Source organism: Cyanistes caeruleus, chromosome 13 (assembly GCF_971803275.1).
Source record: "Cyanistes caeruleus chromosome 13, bCyaCae1.hap1.1, whole genome shotgun sequence".
In the NCBI taxonomy this organism is placed as follows: domain Eukaryota; kingdom Metazoa; phylum Chordata; class Aves; order Passeriformes; family Paridae; genus Cyanistes; species Cyanistes caeruleus.
The window spans coordinates 14,933,753-14,948,342 of record NC_141713.1 but is presented as its reverse complement, the minus strand read 5'-3'; the positions used below and the strand labels follow the sequence as shown (position 1 = coordinate 14,948,342).

The 14,590-nt window shown below is 38.3% G+C and overlaps 1 protein-coding gene across 11 annotated transcripts in view; it reads right to left on the bottom strand.

Moving 5' to 3' along the window:
• ENTREP2 (endosomal transmembrane epsin interactor 2) overlaps positions 1–14,590 on the bottom strand; it is a 95,912-nt gene that overhangs the window by 63,017 nt on the left and 18,305 nt on the right. For 2 of the 11 annotated variants that reach the window (XM_086849123.1, XM_086849121.1), the window contains exon 2: positions 6,245–6,381. The exons of the other annotated variants lie outside the window; for them this stretch is intronic. In XM_086849123.1, the coding sequence (XP_086705249.1) occupies positions 6,245–6,298 (54 nt within the window). In that variant the 5' untranslated portion in view covers positions 6,299–6,381. The remainder of the gene's footprint in view (positions 1–6,244; positions 6,382–14,590) is intronic. 11 annotated transcript variants of the gene reach the window in all.

Sequence of the window (14,590 nt, the reverse complement as noted above, 5' to 3'; positions counted from 1 at the left end):
GCCCCTTGTGTCAGTCACTGGTTACCCAAAAACTTATTTTACTTTGAGATGCAGCTACTTCCAGCACCAAGCACTCACATTAATCCACAATGTGCACGGCTACATAACCAGGAAAAAAGCACACAGAGGACACAGAGACATTTAGTTAGAATACACCAAATTATTATCAAAATAGGAATCTACAGATTTCTCTTGATATTGAAGATGACCAGGAATTTAAGAACAAAACAAAACCAAACAAGCCTCCAGAAACCCAAACAAACAAACAAGTAAAAAACCCCACAAAACAAACCAAGCCTCAACCAACCAAAACCCAAAAAGGCCCCAGACTTAAGGTTTTGTTTTGTTTCCAGATTATACTTCTTATAAATACAACCCTAACATTAAATACAGAGAGTAGAAACCCCACTTTGTTTCTATACAAAAGTAGCAATTATTTGAAAAGTAGTATGTAATTTACAGGCCCAAAATATCTTACAATAATCACTCAGAATATTCAATAGCTCAGCATTGCAACCCATACAGCTTCTTATGCTTTTCAAAAATCACTACATCACATGTATTCCGTGCACAGCTTTTTTCTATCTTAAATAAAAAGTAATTTGGAGTTTGAGGATTTTAACAATCCCTTAACCTTGGCAATGTGTTTTTGATTTCAGAACCTGCAGAGTACGTTTATCTAATACCTTGGAACCAGCTCCCTTCGGCTGAATTGTAGTGAACTTCCCCATCACATAATAATTGAAATAATTGACAGCTACTAAAAACACTCAAAAAAGTAGCTTTGCTGGATTAAGGAGAATTCCCATACGATATGTAGATATATGTATCTGCTGATTGTCACAATGCTGATGCACAGAGGAAAAAACAGAGTACATCAGTGCTGACTTCTGCAGCATTAGAAATGCAGCAGCTCAACATGCATATGAAAACTCCATTACCATTAATGCAAGTGGTGCTCATGCATGACAAAGATGCATTTACTTTAACAGGCACATATTGAGGCAGGACAAAACCAGAAGGTAAAATTACTTTCCAGTACAGGTACTGCAAACAAAGGATTAGTCCTTGATGGTGTCTTTTCCAGCATTTTGCCTCCACAGTCTGGTGAATCCCAAGAAATTTAAAGGGCTCTGACTTTGAATATGGGACAGATGATGCAGTCTCTTGATGTATCTGAAATCATCTGCTTTCCAAGTCTACAAGCCCAAAGAGCCAAAATGACTCTTGTATGTAATACATTCTCTACTGTGTTTCCTTCAAACTTCTTTTCTGAACTACAGAAACCCTATATTTATATAAATACTAATTAAAACCACATTAAGTATAGTGAGACACTATCAAGGTTCAAAAAAAACCCTATAGAAATTTAGAATTACTGACATCTATATATTAATTTGCTTAATAAAATGAATTTTTTTCCTTAGTTTGACTTGGGATCTAAAAATGGTTTTCTAGTCTAATATAGGGCATGAATTATGGAAAACTCCATGTTTTATTCTCTATTCTTATTCCTGCTTACTTGCTCAGCCTTGTACATATATCAAATGATTTGGTTATTTTCTACCAATTTAGGGGTTAGTCACATTTTCAGCTTGTAAATACAAGACCAATTCTCTAATCAACGGATTCAGTCTCATGAAAATAAGCATACAAGTTCTTCACAGTAATTGCAGAAATTCCTTCTCAGGCCCCTTCTAAGAACTAGATTTACGTGTTTACAGATATGAGTGCACATGTTTCCAGAAGCGTGTGTTGTGAAGGCAGGTGGATAACCCAGAAACCAAAGAGCCTGCTTGTAACACACCAGACAAACCCGTCAGGGTGGGCCAGGCAGGACAGGCACAGCAGCAACAGGAGTGGAGAGGGCAGGGCAGTGACTGGGCTGCTAAAGGGAAATCCACAGCACCACCATCACCAGAGCTTCTGCCAGCAAAGCACAACAAAGCTGTGCTCCTGCAGAGGGCCTGAAGCCATTGACACTTCCCAAGGCTCCCCTCTCCAGGCTACAGGAGCACAGACTACTGCAAGGATTAATTCTGTCAACTCAAATGTTCCTGGAAGGGTGAAGCTCAATTGTATCTCAACAAATAATATCCTCAAATGTCTTTACGTCCAGGTGTACCTCAGAGAGTGTAAAACAACAGCTGAAATATCTTCCAGGATGATGTTTCTGTGAAATCTACCACAGCCTTTGTAAAAGGTAGATAATTATTAAACAAAATGCAAGCATTAAATAGGGTGAGTAATGTCACAACTATCACATACTCAGAGACTATAAAAGCATGACACATTACTACCAGAGCATGAAATCTTCTTATAATAACACTCTGTGCAGCATCTGCAATCCATTAGTGCAAAATGCTGGTAAAGTTAAATACACACTATAGGAAAAAGAACTGTGATGCATGGGAATTAGCTGAAAAGTGACTGGAATAGTCCACCACTAATATTACTCTCCATTCCAATTCCTGGAAATGATGAAAATCTCTTGGGGTGAGGCGGGTATGAATATATTAACAAGGACCAGAAGAAGAGAAAGGTTTATATATTTCTATATGCATACACACACAGACACAAAAACTGTATGGACAAATACAGAACAGTGGCTTGGTTTTGGGATGTCTTCCAAGAAAGTCATCCCAAAGAGTGGGTGCTGATAAAAATCATACCATTACACCACATTCAAAACACTCCAAAAATCAGTCATGGGCTAAAGAGATTCTAAAATAGTTAATATAAATATTTATTAGCAAATATGCAGACTGGCTGTTCAACATGCAGCTATCACTAGAATCCAGGGACTGCTCTCTCATTTAAAGGCTATATCCCTATAAACACAAAAAGCACAAGTGCCACCAGACTGCAACCACAAGCAAAAGATCCAGACACTGAAAGATAAATACAGCAAGTCAACAGCAACCAGAAAGCCACAATGATTTAAGCACAGTTTTGGGCTACTTTATAAAAAGACTCGGCGTGTTCCTGACTCACAAGCACTACATCATAGCTTAGTCGCTCTCATTTATCCACTGTGAACCTAAAACTAATCTAATTCTAATTGCCATGGAAACAGGAGCAGAGAAACAAAATCCCTTGGTGCCCCACAAGAACAGGACAGTAAAATTACCTGTACATTGACACAGCTACCAGAACATATTAAGAGCACACAGTTTTGATCTCATTTTAAGCTAGGGTGAGGTTTTTTTGGTTTTATCTTTGTATTCCTATCAAATATTCTTCATACACATCAGAAATCTGCTCATTACACATCTGTAATTTGTTTCTAGAAGGAAACAATTTGACATACAGAGAAAAACAGACATTGATGGAGCACATATCCATCAGAATAATATATTTTTCAATCATAAAAAACTTCATATGATCTGTATTTGTTACTCTTTTGAGTGGTTCAGAACTGTTACGCTCAACTTCACTAAAATATGCAAACTGCATTAAAAGCTGTGGACAGGGATTTAGATAAGATATTAAGCACAGAGCTGATATGTCAGTGACTCACAATAAAGTCTTAATTCTAATCTGCTTTTTATTAAACATACTCACAGAACACGCTATTATATTATCTTCTATGCCCCATAATGTAATCCATGAGCATTAATAAGGCACACAGCCATTAGCATAAGAGTATTTAAACAGAAAGGTAACTAAGCAGTTTGGAACCAAACCTCCAAGCTTTCAAATGTATTAGATTATTTATGACCAAACCTGAAATAAATAGATGACTGAAGAGCGAGCTCAATACCTGCTATTTCATAGGGGAAGAGTTTGAACTCCGAATAAAGTCTACTGACATACTGTAAGAGATAACCCAAGATTTTGTGGCTCTTGGAGAATTCTCTCAAATTAAAATAAAGCTCCCTCACAGCCCAGGTAATTTTCCTTCTCCAGAATGACCCATGAATGAACCAAAGGAATACAAGTGCTTAGAGTATCACCAGCAGAAACACTGCTGCAGAACCAGCTGCTGTGTCCCACAACGCTCAAAATGAAAGCCAGACCAAGCAATCCTTTCACAAATAATTGACTGAAGAAATGTGCTGCCCATACATGATATTCAGCATCTCCACAGTAGCTCAGATCAAGTGTGGATAGCGCATTGATTCTTTGAATCAGGAAGGGTTTACTGAGGCAGCAGTCAAAAGCTTAATTAAAATGCACTGAACCAAAGAAATCAGTGAAATTAGAAGCAGTTTGTCCAATATGATAGATCTGTATGCAGGTGTTGTAAACTCAAGTGTCAATTCTTTCATCATCTGAATATTTATTTTCTTGGTCTTTATGTGCATTCCATACAATAGATTTACAAAGATGATTTCTAACAGGAATGAAACCTCCACACCTAAAAGTACACTGAATTTCCTTTCAACACTACTGACACATTTTTAATTGTTTGTAATGAAAGAAATAATGTACTTAAAATCATTGGAAAGCTATTATAGGACTATAAAATAAATCATGCTTTATTCCTTTTATAATAGTTATATTCCTTCAAGGGCAGAAAATGTGAAAACTTTATCTTAACTCCAGTAATGAAGGATTCCATATTTTTCCATTACTAAGGCAAAGGTATCACCCAGCTAGCAGAACTCCACTTCCAGAATTTTCATTTTAGGTTCATTGTATTTAAAAAAGAAACAACAACAAAAAAAACCAACCAAACAAAAAAAAAATAAAATAAATCCATAATGTTATTGTGACAAAACAAAAAAAAACCAAACAGAAAAAGAGATAAATTTCTTTAGACATTCCCTAATCTGTTTTCACACCAATCTTTACTTGTATCATTGACTCAGTACAGAAAATTATTCTAGAAATATTGTTTCCCAGTAGCATTAGGAAATTACTAATAAGATTTTTGCTGCTGGGCTCTTCCAATAATTATAAGAATGAAGACTGAGATTGTTTAGATAACTGAAATGAGACAATGGCTCTTTCAATTACCAACACAATTTCTCAGGGGATGAAAGCTGAGGTGTATTATAAAGTGATCTAAGTATCAATAACAAGAGCATTTTCTTTGCCTCAAACTCAGAAGGGCTTCCAAGTGCACATAAAATGCAATTCCTCTGCACATTACTAGTACAGAATAAGCTCCACTCCTCCAGTTCCACAGATCTTTTGGAGCTATATTTCAAACTGCAGTGCCATAAGGCACGTGGAGAGAGATTAATCAAAATGCAATAGACCTCATACTCAAATGAGCATGGTTAGTGATTTGCCTCCAGGCCATGCTACCAGATAAATGAAAAGGTTAAAGATGCACAGGAGGCCATGAGAGAAAGAAAGGAACAGAGTAAATATTAAATGTCCAGATCACATAAACACTGTCCTCAGCCTACTGACTTCTGTCACCACACTCCTGGTGAAAGCCACCTCCACCACTGCATTCACCATCTCTTCTGAGACGCTTCCCAGGCAGCTGTAACCACTACAGACTGCTGATCACCTCATCCAAAACAGGACTTCAAAGGGAAAGGACAAATTAATTTGGATAAACACCGGTTTAATTTAAGGATGGAGAGATGCCTTCCAAACATGCTAACAAACCAGGGGTTCTGAAGATGAATTTCATGGCTGAACATGAGTCAGCTGTGAGGGCCAGGTGTGTCCTGGGGGCACCAGGCCCAGCATGGCCAGCCAGGCAGCGGGGAATTGTCCTGCTCTGCTCTGGACTGGGGCAGCCTCACCTCCAGTGCTGGGGGCAGTTCTGGGCACACACAATATATAAAACACATTAAACTGTTAGAGAGTGTCCAAAAGAGGACAATGAATATGGTGAAAGATCTGGAGGGGACGCCACACTAGGAGTGGCTGAAATCACTTGGTCTGCTCAGCTGGGAGAAAAAGAGACCAAGGGGAGATCTTGTTGCAGTCTACAACATCCTCAAGAGAGGAAGAGGAGGGGCAGGCACTGATCTCTTCACCACGGATGGGACTTGAGGAAGCAGCATGAGGCTGAGTCAGGGGAGGTTTAGGTTAGAGATTAGGAAAGTTTTTCCCCCGGAGGATGGTTGGGCACTGGAACAGCTCCCCAGGAGGTCACAGCACCAGCCTGACAGAGTTCCAGGAGTGTTTGGACAGTGCTCTCAGGCACAGGGTGTGACCTTAGCAGTGTCCTGCAAAGGGCCAGGAGTTGGACTTGATGATCCTGATGTTCCTTCTCAACACCAATACTAAATCTATCTGAACCATTTTTCTACTGAGACAAGATCAGGGAAAATACCTTCACCTGGTCCTCTCCAGCCTCAATGGCACAGAATGGAAATCCAGGTGCCATCAGCAGCCAGTAGCCCCTGTAGCACTTTTCAGCCTTGTCCCTGCTCAGGATGCTCACAGGCCTGAATTCCAGACACTTAAAGCCTGTCAGCAGCAAAATACAAAAATTAACATCATGCTGATACAGAGTCAAAACAGACTGAACAAAGAACACAATGTGTTTAAAATAATTTACAGCACTACCTCTATTCTTAATTATAATAATCTCATTAGTTACTATTAAAGACATAAAATACATTATTTCAGACATGCTGCATACAAGTCATAGATAGCTGTTTTTGACAACCCTTGAGAATAACTTATTAACATCTCTAATTGGTTTGGAAAGGAAGAGCAAGGGACTTGGGCAAGAAAAAAAGAGTGTATCACTCCAGCACCACAAACCAAACATGAAGTCCTACAATGCACCCACAAGAAAATGAGTTTTCAATGCCATCCCATGGAGCAATGAAAGCCATCAAGCTTTAAAGAAGGCACATTACTGGAATGATCTAGGGAACAGGCAGGAGCTTTTCTCACATCAAGCTCTTGGGCAGCACAGTGACATGGACTTGTAGCTTAAGACTGCAGAACTACTTGCCAAAGCATAGCTGTTTTCTAGTGAAATCTGGTAAGTGACATGCCCCCAGAATTCAAGCCAAGCACTGGGCAAGAAGTAAAAGCACCAAACCCTCTGTAATCAAAGTCTAAACTTACTGCAGAATCTTCTTAACCTGTCAGCAGGCAATAGGTTTGGGGAGCACATGACATGCTCTTTCAGTAGTTTTAATACAATTGATTATTTGGGCAACAATTGTCTGAACACCAACTGAATGAAAGCACAACCTTAGCTCTCAGATCAAAGCCCAGAGCTATTTCAAGTGCAAGGAGAACGCAAAAGAGGGAATTCTATAAACATTACAGAGCAACTAAAATGTCTATTTTGTCTTCATGAGAGATTCAAAGAGATTACTGATGTGTAACACTAAACTCATTTGCACAGCAAGTTGTAATTTATAATAAATATGGTCAAAATAGACAAACTCTGAAACACTGCAGACAGAAAAACATCCTGTATAAAATGGGTGACAAAACCAAGCTAGATCATCAAATTGAAATGTTTTCCATATTGATTTGGAAATAAAGTGAGAATAAAAAAACCAAATGAGTCCTCATCTCACACTAGACCCATTTGTCAGATCCTGGTGGTCTGCTTTCTAGGATTATTTAATGGCCATTCATCCACAAATCACACTCACTCTACAGAAAACCTTTTCCCACAGAAAAATTAAGCTGAAGGAGTCCAAAGGCTTGGACTTATTCCACGTTACTCTAAGGTCAGTATTTCTGGTTAATATAATGGGAACTTTGTGTCAAGATTAAGAGGAAAAGCATTATGGTCTTAAAGAGTGGTTTTCCATTTTTACATTACTGCTAGATCGGAACACGTTACTCTAAAAATTTGTTCCTGGGGTTTTGCAGAATCATTCATCATCAGAAGAACTCTGACCTGCAGAAACTGGTTCCTTACTGCATCAAATAAAACCTGCATTGTACAAGATACATCTGTATTGTCACCTGTGGAGGAAGTAAAAATCCAAAAAAAGGATTCCCACTACCATGTGAAGCATGCTTGTTTAACAAGGACTAGTGATTAACCAGTGTTTTGTCTGACCTTCAGAGGTGGATCCACCATCACGACCAAAAATTAATTAAATGTTAATTTCATATGGTAGAGCCATTCACATACAGGCATTAGACTGAGCAGTGTTTTGTTGTCTTTAAAACACCCTCTTAAATACCAAATACCTAATACCAAATACTTAAATACCACCAAAGAAATCACTATAACTTTATCTAATATTAAATGGCTAAGCTCAAATATGACCATTTTCCCACTTCACACAGTCAGATGTCTTCATTTAAAAAAATTCCACAGAGTCAAAGGCAAAGAAAACTGAGTAACCAGTACATCAAACTCAATTATATTTCAAAGACAGGGCCTCTTTAGTTTGTTCTACTTGTCTCTGATTGCCTGCAAAAAGCTCACAAAGAATCTTTCAAATAACCATCCCAGTAAGATTCCCACACTCTCAATGTTTGTGTTACTACAGCCTGGCTGACCACAGACTCAACAAAAGCCTAACATATTGACTTTCATAAAAGCAGTTATATCCCTTCTTCAGCTGGAGATACTTTATTCATTAAGACAGGATAAACTAAAAACAAGACAGAGAGACTATTACTTACTTCCAAATGATTTAGGGCCATTACATTTTATGCACACTAACAGCCTAAAAAGTTTTAACTTATAACTTTGGCATTTAGATTCAATCTTAATTAAATTATTTTGAAAATTAGCTCTCAAAACCCAAGAGAGTGGGATGGTAATCCAGAATATGAGGTGTCACTTGTCTTTTCAAAAAACATGCTTGATTTCATGGAATTTAGGCTTATAATAGAATGGGATAGTGACTTTGCACACAATATCTGATTTTAGAACCATCTACTCACTATCTTTCTATGTTAACTTTTCAGAATCACCATCTGAGAAGCAAAAGTTTTATTTTTAAGCTGAAGAATGCAGACAGGTAGACTTCTGCTCTGGCCAGAAGCTTTTATTTTGTACACACAGAAAGCTGAGAGGAAAACGATAAAAACAATGGTTGTTCTGACACAAATATCAAAAGCACTTAACAGAGAAACTTGGCTTTCTAGCCATATTGAACAGACCAAGGGCCACACTGAAGCTTGCAGATTAATGGGTAGGAGAAATTCAAATTGAGTTCACCTCAAACACTGATCTGGCAGCTGATGTGAAGAAAATCAGCCTCGGTACTTCAGAGCTGCCAAGGAAGACTCTCTCAAGTTATTGCTATTGATTTGTAGGAACATGACGACCTGTGTGGTGTTTCAAGGAGTCTCTGGTTAGGGGATATATCAGATTCTGGTGACTTAAATGGGAAATATTCTCTACAGGACAATCTGCAGTAGCAATTACACCCTATCTTGTACCTCAGTAAACACATCACAACTAAACATAAAGACCACAGAACTTTGGCAATCCCCTACAAAATTAGCAGAATAACAGTGTCTGGAGGTTGGGAAGAGAGGGTCAGTTTCTTTGTTTTAGGGTTGTGTTTTCTTTGCTTGTTGTTGTAGGGTTTTTTTTTCTTTTTAATAGGGAAAAAAAAATCAATGCAAGTATCAAGAAAGCTGACAGAAAGGACAAGGGAAGAGAAAACAGTACAGCAATAAAAAGAATAGCTCTACACACAAAAAAAAAAAGGCACTGAAAAATGTGCAAGTCACATTAATAGAAACTGCATTATGTAAATAGTCTGCTATTCCTGTTTCATTCATTAACTCGGGAAACATAGATATTAGAAAGCATCTAGAATACCACTGATTTTCATCAGACAAAAAGCCAGTTAAAAGATTCAAAGTTTGCTAAATGGGATTCTGTTTTCCTACTGCTTCCACAGCTTTTCCATACAGAGGTATCCAAGAGATCCCAGCTCAAATCAGCCTCAGCTACCTGAGGTAGCTCACACGTACCAGCTAGATCAGGAATCCAGAGCTGGAACTCTCCTGCTCTCCTCACACAGACCCCAGCAGAAGGTGAGTCTCACACTCATGGACCTGCACATGTAAGGGTTTGTGTGCTGTGCATGCACACAGCTGGGGTGACAGCCCTGTGTGCCCACACTGCTCAGGGGACCCGATGGCTCCAGGTCAGACACCAAGGAGATGCAGCCACATCACTCAGACCACACAGGCTCCAGAAAGGAAAAATCTGTGCAGCCAGAACATCCTGTCTTCTCTCTCCCCTCCTCCCTTAGCTGCTTGTTGGATCAAGAAATTCAAAGAAGATATAAAATATCTAATTATAATACCAAAAAAATGCTTTTACTTCTTTTATGTAAACTTTAACAAAGGAAAAAGCAACCTTCTCTTTGACTGATTTTAGGGTAACTCAGTAGTCCCAACAGGATCAATCTTTCAGCAGCCTTTTTCTCTTGGCAATGCAGGTGAGAACAATGTTCTCACTGTGAAAGTAAACTCATTCCCAACTACAGTATTCTTTTCATAATGAAGTTAAACACCAAAATAAGGAACTTAACCAATACTTCCAGGAAAAAAAATTCTACACCAAAAGAAAAGTTATGACCAAACCTAAAACTAGAAAAATTTAAAAATGAGAGGAACTTCTGAGTTCCTGAGTTCTGAGTCAGTTAATTTAAGTTCATCTTATCAAAAACTTTTGCTGACTATATGCCGAGTTATATACAACTACTGCTACATTCCTATCCAATCAAAAACACAGAGCTAATCTACAGAAAGGAGAGCAGAGATCCTGACAAACAGCATCATGACAGCATTTGTCTGCATCATCCTAGAGCTAGAAAATGAGTAACTTGTCCAGTATATTTCTCTGAGATATTTTTCCTTTAGAGCTCACCTTTATTTATACAGCACACCGTATAGTTTCCCAGGGAAATTATCTTGCTGCAGGAATAAAACATAGCAACTGTAAACCAATCTGTAAATCAGTTTTTAAAAAACTCATCCAGCTCCTGATTCCAAAGAATCAAAATGAGTCTACAGAAAATTCCAATAAATGAGCCTCAAACTAGTCCATGGGTGCACATGCATAATTTGGCATTTGTATTTAGTTTTTGTTAAGTGCATTTTGCAAAGCTGACAAATGCTAAATTGGCCTGAATATAAGACAGTCCTGAATATCAAGTGACTCATTCTGCAAGAACAAATAAAGGGGAAAAAAGAGGAGTGAATTTCACCAGAGCATCTAAACCTGGCATATGTCAGTCTTGCTGAAACACCCCAGCAGAGTGCCAGTGGAACATTAGGAAATTTTAAATGTCTCAGTGCAAAATCACTTTAAAGGATCCAGCACAATTCACAGCAACCCAAACTGCAGTGCCTTGAGTCCCAGCTGAGGAGCCAAGTCAGAGCTGGACAGCACCTGCATGGATTCAGCGCCTTGTTATCCCAAGCCAGTCCAGCAACACCAGCACTTCTCAGCTGCAGGACTGGATACAACATTAGCCCAGAAAATGAGATCAGAGTATCAAACAAAACACACTTTTGCTGATTCTGGAGTCAAAGGGATCAGGAGAAGAGACCTGAGGCACACAAAAACAGAGAATTATAACAGAAATTCATTCTGATCTCAAAGGTGGCATGAACATCATCAATTAATCACAGCTTCTGCTTCACTAAATACTCCTTAAAAAAAGTAGAAAGAAACTGAATAGGAAGGCATGATGAGGGATGTCAAAAACAAAAGACAATAATATCCAGCATTCAGTAAGTATTAATGTGGATTGGGAATCTTTTTCATTTTAACAATTCTCTCGATAAATAATTCTTGCAAAAAACTTCAATTACTCTCTTAAAATGACACTGATTTTGTTCCCTGGGATAGAAAGTAATCATCATATTCTCAGTCATTTTTGTCTTTCAGCATATAAAGGAACTTTCATCTATAAAGAAACTTTCATCTATGTCTTCTCATCCCACTTCCTTCAGAATTTTCTTCCTACTCATTGTAAAACTTCCCAGACATTACAGACCCTTCATAACACACGCAGCACTGAGATTGCTTTAGACCACTATCACACACCATAGTACCATGTATGTTTTTTCATAGGGTTACAAACACTCAGACTCCCAATGGCTAAAGACATCACCTAAGGCAATTCTAATGACATCAAGAGGAAAAAAAAGTAACAGACTCAGAAAGAAGACACAAAGGAAAAAGCTGGAAAGCTTGGGTCTTTTTTGCAAAGAAGAGGTTTCTTGATTCTGGAAAGCACAAATCTTTGTCACTTAAGTAGGTCATCTCATTTTTCAATGCTTCAGACTCTGCAAATTAAGACAGCTCTTTGTTAATTCACGGTAATGTTGCAAAATTTAATGAACTTTGAACATTTTATACAGCATGTCAGCTTCTGCCTGTAATATATTGTAATAAACAAGTTCTACTGTACTTTTTCAAAATAATTTCAGAACAGACACCTTTAAACACCCCTAATTCACCCCTCTTGTAGTTACCTCAGAAGTTACCTCTTAATCTCTCTCTCTCCTGATATCCCCCCTACAGAAACTGCCCCAGAAATTTGGTGGCGACATAGGGATCCTCACTCACGTTCTAATTGCTGTCATTAATTTCTTACACTGCTAATAACTGCTTTGAAGGACACAAGACTTCTTTATCCACAAGTGAAAGCAACAAAGAAGCATCCTTCATTTTTCCAGTCTTTATTTTACAGAAATTCCTCAAACCCAACTTGCTCCAGAGTTCCAGTACAGCTTCACAAGAAACAGTACCGAGAAATATTAACAATCATTTTGGAGAACAGCTGGGTTAGAGCACCAAAAAACTGCAGGAGAGACAGTAAAATGGTTACTGTTCATAACAAGAAGGAAAAAATACAAAATCTGTCCTGTCTCTTCCCTCTAGACATCCTATTTCCCATCGAGACTTGGAAATCAGTAGCAGCATCAAGTGGATTATCAAGACAGGCGGTAGAGAGCATTGTCAATTCTCAGTGGGGTTTGGTTTTGTTTTAGTAGTTTTCCATTTGTTTGATTTTAAATTCACACACACAAAGAGTAAAAGCAGATAACTGCTAAACAGGGAGCTCTGCAGCAGGCAGGCACCGGGGAAATGGGATATGAAAAAGAAAGGCCAGAGAAGTGAAGTCAGAAAACTGTCAGAAGTCAGTAGTAAAGTCAGAAAAATGTAATGAAAACCAAATTTAAAAACATTAAAACCAAAAGCAATACTGTAACTATTAATATAAGTGCAGACTAGTGTATAATTTTTCTCTAGCAAGCAGCGTAAAAAGAAATAAAGCACTTGAGATATAAAAATATGATAGCAAAATTAAAAAACTCTGTTATGGAGCTGATAATTTATCTCCTTTAAGTTTAATATTCCACATGAAAGCTAAGCTGTGTCTTTTGCAGATATATTCTATAAACTTCTGAAAATGTCTGAAGGATCAATGAAACTACAGAGAAGCAACCGAGATGCTGCATGACAAATGCACCATTCACAGAGGAATAATTGATGCCAAGTGATGCAGACTACAAAACTTTCTCTTTCCTGCTCCAGCAGTCCTGCAGACCATGCTCAATGAAACGTTGTGGTGCTGCCTGCCCAATTAACATCTTATTTAATTGTCTCAAGAAAGAAAAAAATTCACTGCATTGATGGCCTGAAAACACAGAAAAAATCCCTTGCTATATCTTGAAATATGATAGAAGTGAACACAGTTTGTTACTCAAGTTATTACTAAATACAATACAGGGCATTCTGAATCTTTATTTTACACATCAAAATACTGCACATTCAAAGATAATGAGCCATTTTTAAATTTTTTGTACACTTTTGGACCTTCCACTGACTACAGACACCACAGGTTTAGAAGATGGTTATCAAAATGAAATCCCCAAACTGGCAGAGAGCAGGCTTAGGCTGGGTTAGTGGTTCCCTGTGAGGGTGGGGAGGCCCTGGCACAGGTGCCCAGAGCAGCTGTGGCTGCCCCATCCCTGGAAGTGTCCAAGGATAGGTTGGATGAGGCTTGGAGCAACCTGGGACAGTGGAAGGGGTCTCTGCCCATGGCAAAGGATGGAATGAGATGAGCTTTAAGGTCCCTTCCAGCCCAGGCCATTCTATAATTCCACTATATACATCATGCTCCAGAATCCATGATTTTTGCTATTCCACTGATAGCAGACTCGTATAAAAAGTCATTTATTTCATTCAAATTATCTTCCTGAAATAAGAGAGTTACAAGTTGGGATCTGGTACTCTGTTCCTATATATCACAGCTACTCTTGCATTCACCAAAGTTCTTGTCTGCCTTCCTGACAGCTTATGAGTACTCAAAAAAAGTTAATAAAATCATATGTACGATTTTGGAATTGGCTATAAACTACCTATTTAGCAATTGTAACCCAGGGCACAAAAACGTGATGGTGCTGGTTTCTAAGTACTCAAAGAAAAAGCAGTTTGGCACATTCATAAATACTCTCTAATCAAACAATTCCATAAGTAGTAGAAACAGAACAGAGATTTTCTGTTCAAATTGATTTACATCTTGGGTAAGCCAAAGAAACACCGTCTTTTTCTACCTCAAGATCTGAAAGAGAGGTGATCAGCAAGAGAAGCTTTAAAATCATGCAAGTGACTGATTTGAGATTTTCCTCACATATACAACGTCTCAATTATATTTTCCCCCTAACTTCTCACCTTGTCTTACTTCTTTGCAGTGTGCAGGAT